This window comes from Condylura cristata, unplaced genomic scaffold (genome assembly GCF_000260355.1).
Source record: "Condylura cristata isolate star-nosed mole 26May11 unplaced genomic scaffold, ConCri1.0 scaffold00015, whole genome shotgun sequence".
NCBI classification, from domain to species: Eukaryota; Metazoa; Chordata; class Mammalia; order Eulipotyphla; family Talpidae; genus Condylura; species Condylura cristata.
In genome coordinates, this window is record NW_004567116.1 from 2,361,975 (window position 1) to 2,377,548 (window position 15,574).

General features: G+C 65.7%; 1 protein-coding gene across 1 annotated transcript in view; it reads left to right on the forward strand.

Moving 5' to 3' along the window:
• The first annotated feature begins 1,225 nt into the window (after positions 1 to 1,225).
• Positions 1,226 to 15,574, forward strand: part of ATG2A (autophagy related 2A) — an 18,594-nt gene continuing 4,245 nt past the window's right edge. Inside the window, exons 1-31 of the mRNA XM_012725144.1 lie at positions 1,226 to 1,486; positions 3,323 to 3,485; positions 3,583 to 3,735; positions 3,889 to 3,991; positions 4,318 to 4,453; positions 4,568 to 4,687; positions 4,833 to 4,929; positions 5,013 to 5,177; positions 5,253 to 5,393; positions 5,671 to 5,908; positions 5,987 to 6,131; positions 6,211 to 6,303; positions 6,687 to 6,845; positions 6,960 to 7,203; positions 7,475 to 7,571; positions 7,683 to 7,842; positions 9,258 to 9,400; positions 9,478 to 9,617; positions 9,700 to 9,857; positions 10,251 to 10,401; positions 10,545 to 10,744; positions 10,825 to 10,905; positions 11,066 to 11,172; positions 11,249 to 11,341; positions 12,666 to 12,736; positions 12,939 to 13,015; positions 13,445 to 13,615; positions 13,748 to 13,874; positions 13,954 to 14,168; positions 14,642 to 14,850; positions 15,033 to 15,483. Of these exons, the coding sequence (XP_012580598.1) occupies positions 1,316 to 1,486; positions 3,323 to 3,485; positions 3,583 to 3,735; positions 3,889 to 3,991; positions 4,318 to 4,453; positions 4,568 to 4,687; positions 4,833 to 4,929; positions 5,013 to 5,177; positions 5,253 to 5,393; positions 5,671 to 5,908; positions 5,987 to 6,131; positions 6,211 to 6,303; positions 6,687 to 6,845; positions 6,960 to 7,203; positions 7,475 to 7,571; positions 7,683 to 7,842; positions 9,258 to 9,400; positions 9,478 to 9,617; positions 9,700 to 9,857; positions 10,251 to 10,401; positions 10,545 to 10,744; positions 10,825 to 10,905; positions 11,066 to 11,172; positions 11,249 to 11,341; positions 12,666 to 12,736; positions 12,939 to 13,015; positions 13,445 to 13,615; positions 13,748 to 13,874; positions 13,954 to 14,168; positions 14,642 to 14,850; positions 15,033 to 15,483 (4,779 nt within the window). The 5' untranslated portion in view covers positions 1,226 to 1,315. The remainder of the gene's footprint in view (positions 1,487 to 3,322; positions 3,486 to 3,582; positions 3,736 to 3,888; positions 3,992 to 4,317; positions 4,454 to 4,567; positions 4,688 to 4,832; positions 4,930 to 5,012; positions 5,178 to 5,252; positions 5,394 to 5,670; positions 5,909 to 5,986; positions 6,132 to 6,210; positions 6,304 to 6,686; positions 6,846 to 6,959; positions 7,204 to 7,474; positions 7,572 to 7,682; positions 7,843 to 9,257; positions 9,401 to 9,477; positions 9,618 to 9,699; positions 9,858 to 10,250; positions 10,402 to 10,544; positions 10,745 to 10,824; positions 10,906 to 11,065; positions 11,173 to 11,248; positions 11,342 to 12,665; positions 12,737 to 12,938; positions 13,016 to 13,444; positions 13,616 to 13,747; positions 13,875 to 13,953; positions 14,169 to 14,641; positions 14,851 to 15,032; positions 15,484 to 15,574) is intronic.

Below are 15,574 nucleotides of genomic sequence, written 5' to 3' on the forward strand. Positions count from 1 at the left end.
GTTCCTCAGTCTTCCAGTAAAGTGCTCTCCCACCTATAGCCCCAACCCCAGGCTCCAGGGTCAAAACAGAGGAGTAGCCACTTGCCTGGGGCCACACAGGGAGTGGCACTCTGGTTCCTGCCCCTGGGCCAGGGAAGTTGCCTTTGTTTCAGGCCCACTTTCACCTTTCCTTTGCAATCCAGTGGATGTTGCTACTGGTGGGTGTCCAAGCGGATAAGCTGGGCTTGACTTTTCCTGCAAAGGCCCAGGAAGCCACAGTTTTAGGCCTTGCAGCCCTCTCTCAAGGGCACAGCTCTGCAGCCATAGCCAAAGCAGCGAGCACGGCTGGATTCCACTGGAACTTTATTTGTGGGCACTAAGTATGAATTTCCTAGGATTTCCATGTGTTGTGTGGCATCTTACTCTTCTTTTGATTTTCTTCCCAACTATTAAAAAATATAAGAACCATTCTTACTAAACAAATACAACAGACCCTGGACCAAGGGTGTTAGAAACCATTTTTTTATTGATTTCATTCAGAGTTAGCGATATGGAAAACCATCATTATTATTACAGAGAGGACCTCAGACCTAACCAAGTGGAGAGCCCAGTGCCGCCTTTCACCTCGTGTGAAATACGATCCAGGTGAGGATGGGAAAAAAGACTTCCTTGGAGACAGACTCACAGCGACCTTTCTACTCTTGGTTTTTTTTTTTATTATTTTTAACCAAAATCTGTCTTCTTATCTGTCATTGGTGGCAGTAGTCTCCAGCTCAGAGCGTTGAGAGTGTTGAATGAGGTCAAAGACGTAACACGTTTTGTAAACTGCAAATGTTTATCCATTCACTTGTCTTCTGCAGAGGATGCCGCCCTCGGCCATCCCTCTGGGAAGCGTGCCGAGAAGTCTGATGGGGCGCTGTTTCTTTAAATCCTCCCAAACTCCTTCAAGTAGTGGGACCAGTCGGCACATGCGCATTCATTTGCGGGGTTGACACCTCCAGCTGCAGCCTAGCTAGACCAGTAGCAGGGAGGTTAAAGGTCCTCCCACACAGAATTTATACGCAGGCGTAAATCAACACCCGGAGCATTATGTGATGCAGCGAGCCCAGACCCTTTTTCGCGCCTAAAGGCCCCGCCCCCTGCGGCCAATCAGCAGGCCTCGCCCTTTTCAGTGACCAATGGCAGTGCGCGTGGGGGGCGTGGCTGGGCGTCCGGGGGCGCGGCCTGGCGCTGTGAGAAGCGGCGGGGCAAGCCGGGGGCTCTAGTGAACAGCGCAGCCGGACGGGATCGCCGGCGGGCGGCGAGCGGAGGCGGCCCGGGCCCGGCGGTCTCCGAGATGTCACGATGGCTGTGGCCATGGTCAAACTGTGTGAAAGAGCGGGTCTGCCGGTACTTGCTGCACCACTACTTGGGTCACTTCTTCCAGGAGCACCTCAGCCTGGAGCAGCTCAGTCTCGATCTGTACAAGGGCAGCGTTGCCCTGCGGGATATTCACCTGGAGATATGGGTGAGCAGCCAGGCCTGAGCCCGACCCGGGGCGGGACGGAGGCGGGGACGCGCCGAGCCGGAGCCCCGGAGAAGGGGTCTGGCTGGGGCACCCGGCACCGGCGCGGAGAGGCCGGGGGGAGCTGAGGGACTCCTGGCGTCGGCGCGACGCGCACTGATTGCCTCCAGCGCCAGAAACTGGGCGGGAAGGGGTCCCTGCGCTGCGGGAGGAGAAACTGAGGCTGGGGAGGGGGTGTCTGCCTGGAGAGAGCCAGAATGAGCACGTTAGCTTGGGTCAGAGTTGGGGCCCAGAGGGGCTGGGAAGGTGAAGAGGCCCAGAAGGGGGGGTTGGGGCTTGGGGTCAGGGACCAGGTCGGACCCAGCACACACAGTGACAGTGCAGGGGGTGCACCTGGTCCGGGAGGACTGGTGGGGTCCGAGCCTGGCCAGGGGCACCGGCCGGCATGCCGCCCTGACCCGCTGACCCCAGGATCCCCGCCGGTGGGTGGGGTTCCCTTCGGATGTGGATGTCAACAACAGCGGCTGACGCCGTGTTGATCAACACCTCGTGTAGCTGCAGCCTCTGCCTACTTCCTGCTTTGGGGAGAGTGGGCCGGGCCCAGCGGCCGTCTGGGGAGGGGCTTGGGGTCAGCATGCAGTTTGGAGGGAAACCCCCTCCCACGAGGCCCAGGGGTTCAGCCTCCCGCGGAGGAGGCCCAGGGACTATTGGGGAGGCTCTGGAGTGAGGTCCGGTCAGAGGCCTGAGGCCGGGGCCGCCGAAAGGGGCGGTGACTCACGGCCCAGCTGACCTGGGAAGTTCCAAAGGAGCCACCAATTAGAGGCCCCAGCCCAGAACTGGCCCAGGGTCCGGCCTCCAGGCTGGAACAGCAGGGGTGGGTGAGGGCCAGGCCCTGGGGCTTTCTGCCTGGCCTCTGCGGGTCAGTCGGGTCGGAAGGGCTGGCTTGGAAGGGCTGGCGTTTGGGTAGGCCAGGCACTTCTGGGGCCAAAGTTGGGGCACCTCTCTAACCTCTGGCCTGCGAAGCCCAGTGTAGCAGGCCTTCTGTGACCTCTGACCCGAGCCTTTTGGGCTGGCCTCAAAGAAGTGACCCAGGCTTGCAGCTGTAGCCTTCTCCTTCCAGCTCCAGACAAGCGCCCACCCTGCCCGGCCCTGCCTTTGGGGTTAAATGGGCTCCTCGTGAGGTCCTTGGTGAAATCTGTGCTCCCTGTCAAACTAGCCCCCCTCCCAGCTGCTCGGCCTGCAGCCCCTACCTTGAAGACTCCAGAAGAAGCCGAGTGCCTGCTCACAGTCCTGGGTCCCAGTCCCCACAGTACCCTAGGTGAACTAGATCTCAAGTCTCTGGGCCTCAGTTTTCCCCATTGTGCATCTCTGGGTGAGGAATTTAGACTTGATCTCTGTGGGTTTCCACTCTGCCCTGTGAGGTACAACACCCACTTTGTGACCAGGAGCTCAGCCTTGAGCCGCAGAGAGAGGTGCAGCTCTACCAGATGGGTAGGATCGGGGCCCCCCAGCTCAGGTTGGCCCGGCCTGCCTCTCCTTTACATGCTCCTGATTGTCCTTGGTCAGCAGTTGCATTCTGCCAGGCCTTTGCCGGAGCACACCACCTCCCGGCCCCTCCAGCCCATTCCTCCCCCTCCACGCCTCCCCTCTGGCTTCACAGACTGGGCAGTCGATGGCGCGGGGATGGGGTGGCGGTGTGGCGGTTGGCAGGAGCAAAGGCTGCTGGGAGAGTGAGTGCTCCCTGAAGTGGAGCCCCCACATGAGACTGCTCGTGGGGGCAGTGAGAAAGGCTGCTGGATTGGGGCGTTCCCTCAGCTGCTCTGTCCATTCTGCCCCCAGTCTGTGAACGAGCTGTTGGAGGCCATGGAGTCGCCACTGGAGCTGGTGGAAGGCTTCGTGGGTTCCATCGAGGTGGCTGTGCCCTGGGCTGCTCTGCTCACCGACCACTGCACCGTCATGGTGTCCAGCCTCCAGCTCACCCTGCAGCCCCGCCGAGGCCCAGGTGAGGACAGGCACACCTGCTGAGAATTTGGGGTAAGGGGGCGACTGGTGGGCATGTGCACCAAGGAGCTGCCCTGAGACCCTCTTCCCACCCACAGGCCCCGGGGCTGCTGACTCCCAGAGCTGGGCATCGTGCATGACCACGAGCCTGCAGCTTGCACAGGAGTGCCTGCGGGACGGGCTGCCAGAGCCCTCTGAGCCGCCGCAGCCCCTGGAGGGCCTGGAGATGTTCGCGCAAACCATCGAGACCGGTGAGCAGGCCCCTGGCCGCTCTGCCCCCTGCTCCTCCATGGCCCGCTGACAGGGGCCCGGGTAGCCGCCTCGCCACCCTGCTGCCCCAGCTCCGGGGAAACCGGCCTGCCCCTGGCTGTGCCACCTGGCCTGAGATGCTTCCCCCCACTCAGTGCTGCGGAGAATCAAGGTGACCTTCCTGGACACTGTTGTGAGAGTGGAGCACTCGACGGGGGACGGACAGCCAGGCGTGGCAGTAGAAGTCCACGTGCAAAGGTAGAAGCCAGCCCAAGGGGTGGCCGGTGTGAGGGAGAGGAGCCAGGGGGCCAGAGGAGGGCGTGGAGGAAGGCGGGCTGTTTGTGGGCCTGGAGTGGGGTGCAGGGCTGTGCGGACCAGGTCTTCAGGGGCAGGGACCCCAAGGATCACGGAGTCAGAGGGAGTGAGGCCTGGGCTGGGCCCCAAGCTGGGTGTGGGGGGCCAAGGCGGCCTGGCTTTGAGGGAGCGGTGGGGCAGGCCAGGCTCCCCAGCGCCCGAGAACCCTCACTGCGTAGACACCGTGGGCCAGCAGGACCCGGGCCAGGGCTGACCCTCTGCCGCCCCAGATTGGAGTACTGTGACGAGGCCGTGCGGGACCCAAACCAGGTGCCCCCCGTGGACGTGCACCAGCCCCCCGCCTTCCTGCACAAGCTGCTGCAGCTGGCGGGCGTCCGCCTGCACTTTGAAGAGCTCTCCCCACAGGTGAGCCTGTGAGTCCCAGCCCTTTCCCTTTCCAGCCCCTGCCTCTCTGACCGCTTGACCTCTCCTAGCCTTTTTGACCACCTCTGATCTCATTTTTCCGACCCTGCCCCTTAGGATTCCCAAGAGGAACACCGCGAAGAGCACCGCGAGCCGCCCTTGCAGATCGGCAGCTGTTCGGGGTACATGGAGTTGACCGTGAAATTGAAACAAAATGAGGCCTTCCCAGGCCCTAAGGTGGGTCCCTGGGCCCCTGGGGACAGAAGCTACGTCCCAGCTCAGAAACGGACACAGAGAGGGTTCGTTGCCTCAGGGTCGCCCAGCTAGCATTGGCAGAGCTGCGCCCGGCAGCTGGCCTCCACGCCACCCCCTCCTTCCCTAGCTGGAGGTGGCTGGGCAGCTGGGCTCCCTGCACCTGCTCGTGACCCCCCGGCAGCTCCAGCAGCTTCAGGAACTGCTCGGTGCCATGAGCCTTGCAGGTGAGGCCTCTGGTCAGCCCTGGGCTGAGGGCTGGGACAGGGCCGGGCAGCAGGGACTGACAAACGAGCGCCCTTCCCTGTAGATCCCGAGGGCCTGGCCGACAAGCTGAACAAGAGCCGCCCACTGGGTGCTGAAGACCTGTGGCTGATCGAGCAGGACCTGAACCAGCAGCTGCAGGCGGGCGCCGTGGCCGAGCCCCTCAGCCCAGACCCCCTTCTCAACCCCTCTGTCAACCTGGACAGCACTGGTGGGTGCGGGGCGGCGTGTGGGGGCGCAGGAGCCAGGGCCCAGCGGCAGCCCCTGACCTCTCCGCGGCCCGCAGACCTCTTCTTCTCCATGGCGGGCCTCACGAGCAGTGTGACCTCGGCTGTCTCCGAGCTCTCCCTGTGCGACGTGGACCTGGGCTCCTCCCTGCACAGCGACACGGCTGCCCGCCGGCTTCCTGCCCAGGGCCACCCCATCGGTGAGTGCTCCGGGCTGGGGCCGCCTCGGGCCACTGCGAGCTCGCGAGCACAAGGGAGGCCTGGAGGTCCCCTGCGGGAGGCCTGGTTCTCTAGGGACACGCGGGAGGCTGGGGACACGAGGGGTCCGTCAGCGACGAGGGCCGAGCACGCCATCGTGGCGCGTCCCCCCGCCATCGGAGGGCGCCAGGACAGATAGATGACCTTGCCGAGCTGCTGCTGTCCCCTGTGTTTCTTGAGCGCTCTGGGGAACCCCTGGTGAAGCCTGTGTCCCCTCAGGCAAGACGGCCCCCACACCCCTCCCGGACACCCTGCGCCCTGACTCGCTGCTGAAGATGACCTTGGGGGGCGTGACCCTGACCTTGCTTCAGACGTCTGCCCCGTCTTCCGGACCACCCGACCTCACCACTCACTTTTTTGCCGAGTTTGACACCACCAAGGACGGGCCCTTCGGCTCCCGCGACTTCTGCCATCTCCGACCGCGCTTCCAGAGGGCCTGTCCCTGTAGCAACGTCCGGTACAAGCCACGGCCGGGGCCTGAGGAGAGACTCCCCACGCCCCCGGCCCGCCTCTCATGCCCGGCTGCTTCCTGCAGGCTCACGGGCACAGCTGTGCAGCTGGCATGGGAGCTGCGGACAGGCCGGGGCCGGCGCACCACGTGCACGGACGTGCGCTGCGGGCAGCTGGAGGTGCTGGAGTGTCTGTGGCCCCGCGGCGCTTCGGAGCCTGAGTACACGGAGGTGAGGGCGGCCGGGCCGCGTGGGACGCCGTGGGTGCGCAGGGGCGAGGCCTGACCCTTCGTCCCCGCCTCTCACCCAGATCCTGAGCTTCCCCGGCAGCGCGGGCTCCCAGGCCTCGTCTCGGCCCTGCGCCCACCTGCGCCACACTCAGACGCTGCGCCGGGTGCCCAAGGTGACACAGGCGGCCCGCCGGGTGGCCTGCCCCTGCGCCCCCCTCTCTTCCTTGAGTTCCGGCGGCAGGAACCTCCCCGCCTGGGCTCTGAACCCCCAGGCCCCGCCCGGACATGCCCTCGGCGCTGTTCGCTTGGCCTGGCTCCTTGGCATAGTCCCTGTCAGCCTGCGGAGATGAGCGCGGCAAACGTGGGGTGGTTTTTATGAAACAAGCATGGTCATCCGCCTCAGGCAGGGGGTGAGACTCCCCAACCCTGCTGGATCCCCGCTCTGGGGCCCCCCCGCACACCTGGTAGGGCCGTGTTCTCCTTTGCTCAAGGGCCCCTCCCGCCCTGCCCTCAGCCGCCCCACAGCCCTCACTGACCTGAACGTCCTCACCCTCAGAGCCGGCCCCGGCGCACAGCTACTTGCCATTGCCACTCAGAGCTGGCCTTGGACTTGGCCGACTTCCAGGCGGACGTGGAGCTGGGGGCCCTGGACCGGCTCACTGCCCTGCTGCGCCAGGCCACCGTCCCCCCTCCCGAGCCGCCTGCTGGCCTGATGGTGAGATGCCGGGCAGGGCTGCTTGCCACAGAGAGGGGCCTGGGTCCTCTGGGGCTTGACCACAACGGTAGGGGCCCCGGAGACAGCCCTGAGCGCCCCACTCCTGTCCTGCAGACAGAGCCCCCGCCAGCTGCCGAGCAGCAGACAGTGGTGCGGCTCTCGGCACCCCGGGCCATGCTGCGGCTGCACTTCCCCATCGCCGACCTCCGACCGGAGCGGGACCCCTGGGGGGGCCGGGCTGTCCGGGCTGAGCAGCTGAGGTTGGAGCTGAGTGAGCCCCAGTTCCGGTCCGAGCTGAGCAGCGGGCCCGGCCCCCCAGCCCCCACCCGCCTGGAGCTCACCTGTGTTGACCTGCATGGTGAGAGCCTCTGGGGAACATCACCTGGAGTGGGGCGCGTTGGCCTATGGGAGAGGTGCACTTGGGGCTCCCGAAGGGGCTCAACGGCAGGGCGAGCCCAGAGTCCAGGCCTCCGGCTGAGCTGCTGTGGGCAGTAGGCTCTGGCCTGGGACATGGCGGGGGGCAGGTCTGTGGACTGGACCGTCACGGGGGGGAGGCTCCCGGATCCCTCCCGAAATTGAGGAAGAAAGGGGAGAGGTGGCAGTGACGGCACGTACCCCTCACGCCGCAGGCACCTACGAGGACGGGCAGAAGCCGCCTGTGCCCTGCCTGCGTGTCTCCAAAGCCCTAGATCCCAGGAGCCCCGGGAGAAAATACTTCCTGCCTCAGTAAGTCGGGGCTCCAGAAGGGGCAGCAGGAGTGAGGGCTTTGCTGCCGAGGGTGCTGGCCAGCCGGGGAGCGGGGCCCGCGCAGTCCATGACCGGCCTGTACCCTGACAGGGTAGTGGTGACCCTGAACCCCCAGCTCAGCAGCACTCAGTGGGAGGTGGGCTCGGAGAGGAAGGAGGAGCTGGAGCTGTCGGCCGAGAGCCCGTGCGAGCTGCGGGAGCCGGAGCCCTCGCCCTTCTCCTCCAAGAGGACCATGTACGAGACTGAGGAGGTGAGGCGGGCCCTGGGTCTCCCCGCCGAGTCAGAAGCCCCTGGTGGCTGTGAGCCAGGGGCTCGGGACCACCGGGGTGTCCCGTGGTGCAACTCAGGGCCGTCAGGCTTCGGACACCCCTCCCGCCCAGGCGCGGCTTGGCCCTGGAGCCCCCCGAAGGTGGTTGGGGTTGAGGGAGGCGGCGCAGGGCCTCAGCCTGGGCCTGCGAATGCAGCCTCCGGCTGTCCGAGCGGTGGCACGTTGGGGGGCCGCTCCTCAGAGCACCGCCTACAGGTGGATTTCCTCAGCTGAGAGTGGGGGTGACCCGTAGCCCCCACTGTGGTTGTCGTGCCAGCGTTCACGATCGCCAGGACGTGGGCCCACCGGTGCCCACTGGTCGCGGCTCCGGTCACGAAGTCGCCTGCCTACACGACGCCGCGTGCCCGTGCCGGGCCGTGCCGCCGGGCGGAAAGGGGGGCGCTGCCGTGCGCGGCAGGGGGACCGAGACGCGCGGCAGTGAGCAGTCGCATCACGAGCCAGCGCCGGCCTTTCCCTGGTGGACAGTCCCTCACCTGCATTTATCAAACCTGACACTAAAAACGAAGTGAGCTTCTCGAGGCCGAGAGAAAGGGTTACAGCGTGTGCAAGGGAAGAAGGGAAATGAAACTTAAACATTGAAGATGCTCAAACAACAAACAAACGAAAGGAGGGCCGAGTGCTTGAAAGCGGCTTAGCGCGATGCCGAGACACAGCAGCCGGCACGTCAGAACGAGCATGCCTGGTTGGAGGACGCCGCCAGAGGGCCCGAGGGCCCTTTCTTCTTGACAATGAGGATGAGGAGTGCATGACTTTTTTTAAGGTTTTATCTATTTACGCACACAGAACTGGGTGCAGGCCAGAAGTGCAGGGGCGGCGAGAGGCTTCACCAGAGACAGAGTGAGAGCAGAACAGGCCGATCGTGAAGTCCACTGCTGAGGGAGCAGTGGGCGGGTCAGGAGAGGGGTCAGCTCCAGGCCAGGCGGGGATCGAACTGGCACTGAAGTGGCGTGGGGAGTTTGCAGTGCTGTGCTCTCCCCACTGGGCCGCAGGGAGGGCCTGGCATGAATGAGTTTTAGGGCCTGTTTTAGCATTAAAAAGGTTTAGGTAAAAGGGAAATTGCTACACCTCACCTATCAGATTGCAGGTGCTGTTTGGAGAGTGCAAGAAATAGTGCTTGCTTACTGCTGAAGGAAAACATTTAAACAAAAGTTGACACACACACCCCCCACCCCACCCCAAAACAACAGGTTAACTCCAAGGTGGCCTGAGCTGGGTAGGCGCCTCCCCACCTCCCAACTAAGACGAGGGGACGAGAATGACTGGGAGGTCAGGACTCGGCCAGGCCCAGCCAGGGGCAGACGGGCCCCCTCGTCTCAGACGCCACCCCGCCTGTGCAGATGGTGATCCCTGGGGACCCTGAGGAGATGAGGAGCTTCCAGAGCCGGGCCCTGGCACTGTCCCGCTGCAGCCTGGAGGTGGTCTTGCCCAGCGCCCACATCTTCCTGCCCAGCAAGGAGGTCTACGAGAGCATCTACAACAGGTGGCGACAGGGCGGCGGGCGGGGGCGGAAGGTGCGGCGGGGGGGGGGCTCCCACCACCCCCCCCCGCCTGTCTCAGGATCAACAACGACCTGCTCATGTGGGAGCCCGCGGGCCTGCTACCCCCTGCTGCCCCTGCCCCCGCGCACCCTGGCTTCCGGGGCCCCTCAGGCTTCTGGCACGACCACTTCAAGATGTGCAAGTCAGCCTTCAAGCTGGGTACGAGGGCGCGGGGCCCCGGCTGGCCGGCAGGGGCAGCCCTCCCGGCCTCCTTCCCACCTGGCTTCTCATCTCACCCTAGACTCGGACTCTGACGAAGAGGATGCCCATTTCTTCTCAGTGGGGGCCTCAGCCCCCCAGCCCCCTGCCCACGAGTCCCCGAGCCCTCACTGCCAGAGCACCTTCTCCACGCTGGTGACGGTGGTGAAGGGTCGCGTCACCGCCCTCTGTGAGACCAAGGTGAGGCGGCCTCAGGAGGTGAGCCCCTGACTCCAGCGCTGCCTTAGGAGTGTGGAGCAGGCCCTGGGGCCGCTGAGCGTGGCCTGTCCAGCAGACAGCACCCACTTGCCACCCACTGACCCCCACACGCCACCCCACCTACGGCCCCTCCCTGGTAGCCATTCATTGGCACCATATCTGGGCAGCGAGGGGACCGAATGGGTGCATCGGGGGCTGGGGCTGGGCGGGGCGTCTGCCCTTCAGGAAGAAGAGGCAGGCTTTGTCCAGGGCCTCCAGGGGCGTCCAGGTCGAGGTGGAGCTGACCCTCATCAGGCTAGAGCCCAGAGGCGCCTCGCTCAAGGGCAGGGGGCTGCTGGACGCAGTTGGTGAGGCCCAGGCCCTGCCGGCCCGCAGGATGAGGCTCAGAAGCCGCTGGAGGCCGAGCACGGGGAGCTGGTGCTGGACGTGGAGCAGGGCACCGTCTTCAGCGTCTCCCAGTACCGTGGCCAGCCGGGGCTCGGCTACTTCTGCCTGGAAGCGGAAAAGGCGACACTTTACCACCGAGGTGTGAGGGCGGGGGCCAGTCGCCTGGGCTCTGGGGGCTCTGGTCAAGGGCGGGCCCTTCTGGTTCTGGCTCCCTGGCTCCCTGAGCCCCTGGGTGAGCTGCAGTCAGCGGCTTGGCAGGGCACTCACCAGCTCCCTCCCCAGCGGCCGTGGATGACTACCAGCTGCCCAGTCGCCTGGAGCTGCCCAGCTTCGCTCCTCCAGCCCGGCTGGCCCCGACCATCTACCCATCAGAGGAGGGGGTGATCGAGCGGGGAGCCTCAGGCCAAAAGGGCCAGGGTCGGGTCTCCAACATGCTGTCCACTGCTGTGCGCATCCACCTGGACCCCCATAAGAATGTCAAGGTACCATGTGGGCCACCTCACGGTCCTCCCTGCTCTCTGGTGGCCTGGGCTCCCCAGTGCTGACCGAGCCCCATCCCCAGGAGTTCCTGGTGACGCTGCGGCTGCACAGAGCCACCCTGCGCCACTGCGTGGCCCTGCCGGGGCAGAGCTGGCATGCCCAGGTGAGCGGGCAGTGTGGCCGGCAGGTCTGGGCAAGGGCTCGGATGGACTGAGGGACGGGGGCCGACCTCAGCCCTGGCAGAACCCCCTGGATGAGGGAGGTGGGGGGCCATGCAAGGGCATGGAAGAGGCCCCTCACTCCCTCCCACCTGGACCTCGAAGCTCCTGGAGTTTTTAGATGTGCTGGATGACCCTGTGCTGGGCTACCTGCCCCCCACGGTCATCACCGTCCTCCACACGCACCTGTTCTCCTGCGCCGTGGACTACAGGTACCTGGACAGGCAGAGCCCGGGTGGGGGCCCGGCCCAGGGGTCGGGCCCGCCAAAACTCACATGTGACCCCCAGGCCACTCTACCTCCCTGTGCGTGTCCTCATCACCGCCGAGACCTTCACCCTGTCCAGCAACATCATCATGGACACCTCCACCTTCCTGCTCAGGTATGAGGACATTGGCCCCTGCCTCTCTTCCTGGGGCTACTCACCGAGGTTTATGAGGTCATGCACTCCTGGGTGGTGAGCTCGCCTTGGGAGGGGATTGGCTCCTCCTGCCCGAATGGCCGCGGGGCCTCCCTCAGGAGCCTGAAACCACTGGCCCCTCGCCTGAAGCTCTTGCTCTGCTCGTTGTCTTGAGGGTAGCGGAGGGGTGGGCAGAGCAGTTACAGGCAGGAAACACGAACAAGCAAAATGCCCCAAAACATGACATGGGTCAGTCAGTTCCGACCCGAGCACCAAAGTCAAGTAGCTGAACCCCAGGAGGAGCAGGCGGGCGCTGCCGGACGGCGGCCAGGGAGTAGGCATGCTCGGCCGGCCCGTGCGGGGCTGCGTGCGTCTCCCTGTGTCTCATGGGAGAGACGCGAGCTGGAAACGTGGGGTTCGAGATGACATGTGACATCTGTTTTCTTTCTGCTGCTATATTTGAAGATACCTGTGTGTCAGGCTCTCATGAAAATACGGACTTTTTTTTTTTTAAAGATTTATTTATTTGTACATACAGAACTGGGGCACAGGCCAGAGGGTGAGGGGCGGTGAGCGGCTTCACCAGAGACAGAGCGGGGAGCAGAACAGGCAGATGGACGAAGTACACTGCTGAGGGGAGCAGCAGGGGGCCAGGAGAGGTCTGCCTCGCCATGGGGTCACCTCCGGGGCAGGCGGGGATCGAACTCATGCGGAAGCGGCTTTAGCTTCTCAGTGCTGTGCTTTAACCCACTGCGCCCCCAGGGAGGGCCCAAAAATACGGACTTTTTTATTAAGATTTTTTTTTATATATGCACACCAGAACTTGGGTACAGGCTAGAGGTGTGGGAGAGGTGAAAGGACTCACCAAAGACAGAGCGGGGAGCAGAACAGGCCGAAACACACTGCTGAGGGGAGCGGTGGGGTGACAGGAGAGGCCTGCCGCGCCCTGGGGGTCCCTCCCTGGCCGGGGATCGCACGCAGGCTGCCGTGGCGGGCGACAGCTTCACGGTGCTGAGACTCGCCCTGCGCCACCAGGGAGGCACGCTTCGGATTTCCTTTGAAAGAACAACTGCTGTGAGGGGCACGTCCCAGGACGCTCTGAGGCCCAGGGAGGTGGGCAGCTGGGAGTTCTTAAGCGTGCCGCCCACTCTGAGTGGCCAGGCCCCTGTCCCTGCGCACAGGCCCCAAGGCTGGCGGCCGGGGCTGCAGCTCTTTGTGGGCTTGGGGCCCCTGTGGGAGCCCCTCTGCCTGTGCCTGGGAGCCTTCCCCTGGCCGCTCCGGGCCTTCTCAGCCTGTCCCCCACCAGGTTCATCCTGGACGACTCGGCCTTGTACCTGTCGGACAAGTGTGAGGCGGAGACGCTGGACCTGCGGCGAGGTGGGCAGGGCCCGGGCCGGACTGCCTCCCCTCTGGGCCACTCCCCGAGCAGCACACGTCCCCTCCTGCTGCTGGCCAGTCTGTGCACCCACACATGCGTGCGTGCACCCGAGGGCTGCCCCCCGTGAGCCCCGGACTCCCCAGTGGCGGCCCAGTGCTGGGCTGAGGGCGCTCTAGGACCTTCTCCTGCCTTCCTGTTCAGATTACGTCTGTGTCTTGGATGTTGACCTCCTGGAGCTGGTGATCAAAACCTGGAAGGGAAGCGCTGAGGGCAAGCTGGTGAGTGGGCTCCTGCCGTCCCCTGAGCTCAGGAGGTGCAGGGCGGGGCCTTTCCCCCGCTGGGGCTCTGCTTCCGCTCTCGCTCTCCGGTCTGTGCTCGCCCACTGTCCTTACCTGCCGTCCCGCTGGACTGTGCTAACCAGCCCTCCCTCCTGGGAGCAGCCCTACCCCATGGCTGCCCGCGTCGCGCCCCACCACCAGAGGGCAGCTGCCTCCAGGGAAAAACCTGGGCCCCAGGTTCCTTCTGTGTGAAATGGAGTCTAGGCCGCGGGCCGGGGGGAGGGGAGGACGGGGTGCACGGAGCCCTTCTGCGTGCACCCCCTCCTGGGGTGGGCTCCTGGCCCGGGTGTGGGGTGTGTGGGCGGGCCTGGCTGCAGGATGTGCCTGGCAGGGGTGGAGCTGGGCTGATGCCCGCGCCCCGCCCTGCAGAGCCAGCCGCTGTTTGAGCTGCGCTGCTCCAACAACGTGGTGCACGTGCACAGCTGCGCAGACTCCTGCGCCCTGCTGGTCAACCTGCTGCAGTACGTACTGGGTGCGGGCGACCTGCACCCCCCACCCCGGCCCCCCAGCCCCACGGAGATCGCCGGCCAGAAGGTACAGGTGAGGCCTGGCTGCACTGGCCGCTGGAGCTCGCTGGGCCCTGCGCCCTGCCACGGGCCCCAGGGGCCTGCTCCCGGGGAGCCCTGGGGCTGCCCCCTCCTGTCACTCATGGCTGCTCCCCCACCCGGCCAGCTCTCCGAGAGCCCAGCCTCCCTGCCCTCCTGCCCGCCCGTGGAGACAGCCCTCATCAACCAGCGGGACCTGGCCGATGCCCTCCTGGACACAGAGCGGAGCCTGCGGGAGCTGGCCCAGCCTTCAGGTGGGCGGGGGTGCTGCAGGGCCAGTGGGCACAGTCAGCACCCATCTTCAGCACCCCCAACCCGGCTTCTCTCCCACAGGTGGCTCCCTCCCTCAGGCCTCGCCCGTTTCCGTCTACCTGTTCCCAGACGAGCGGAGTGGGGCCCAGCCCCCATCATCCCCCGATGGGGCCCCCACTGGCAACTTGGGGTCCTGCTTAGAGACCAAGGAAGATGAAAAGGAAGAGGAGGGGGATGGAGACACGCTGGACAGTGACGAGTTCTGCATCTTGGACGCGCCTGGCCTGGGCATCCCGGTGTGTGGTGGGCAGGCTGGTGGGACCAGGAAGGGGCGGGAGATGGTGGCTGGGCTTCGGGCCCTTAGAGCTGCCGCTGGGAGTGGAGGCAGGAGGTGGCTGCTGTCACCTGGAGCTGGGCCGTGGGTGGGGCCCAGAGTGTGCCCCGGGAGAGGACAGGAGGAAGAAGCAGGTATGTGTCAGGGAGGAGGGAGGGAGTGGGGCGCTTTGTGGGGGGGGCGTTTGGCTGCGGGGTGCTGACCTTGTGGCCCCCGCATGCCAGGGGCAGGTATGTGCCAGCACCCTGCCCCCAGTGCAGGGCTGGCGGGAGCACAGGGCGCTCGGCCCCGAGACAGAGCAGTCAGCCCCCTGGGGCAGCGGCCACGAGGCTCGTCTTTGTTGAAAACGAGGTGGGAGGGGTGAGGACGGGGCACCGTGGAGGGCACCGGGACTGGGGGGCCCGTGCCCGCAGCTCACTCGCCCCCTCCCTGCAGCCCCGGGACGGGGAGCCCGTGGTGACGCAGCTGCACCCCGGCCCCATCATCGTGCAGGACGGGCACTTCTCCAGGCCCCTGGGCAGCACGGACCTGCTGCGGGCGCCCGCCCACTTCCCGGTGCCCAGCAGTCGGGTGGTGCTGCGGGAGGTGTCCCTCGTCTGGCACCTCTATGGGGGCCGGGACTTTGGGTCCCACCCTGGGCACAGGTAAGAAGGGAGGCGCTGGCCCCCAGAGATGGCCCGGCCGGGTCCGTGGCCACCGGTGGCCGCTCCTCCCACCACAGTTCTCCCGCCTTCTCCCCGCCATCTCGCAAGGGGAGACCTTCCGGCTGGTGGTGAAGGGGGGCGAGGGGTGGGCCCGAGTCAGCCTGCGCCCGCCCCCCTCCCAGGGCCAGAGCGGGCCTCCCAGGCCACCAGGGCTCTCCTTCCCGCTCCTCCGGCGGCAAGCGGCCCCAGAACTCCTGGCGAGCACAGGGCGGCAGCGGACGGCAGCACCGAGTCCTCATGGAGATCCAGCTGAGCAAGGTGCGCGCGGGGAGGGGGGATGGGGACACCCCACCCCAGTGCCTGCCAGCCTCCCAGATGCCATTAAGTGTGGGCACAAGAGACGCACGTGGGGGGGCAGCTCAGCGCGAGGCGGCAGCGCCAGGCCAGCCCGCGGCTGGGTCCAGCTGCGCCGTCCTCGTGAGAGGCCCTGCGGGCCCAGAGGCCTGGCCGGGGCAGAGTAGAGGCTGCAAGTCGTCCCTGGCTGCTCGGAGGCTGGGAGGCGGCGGCCAGGGTCAGCCCCCAGGGCAGGCGGGGCCGTCCAGTTCTGGAGTCTTCCTGCTGGGAGAAGCGTGGGCTTAGCGCTGGACACCGTGAGACCCAGAGGGCTGGTGACCCCAGAGCCGGGCGCACCCCTGAGCCGGCTGGGGACCCCAGAGCCGGGCGC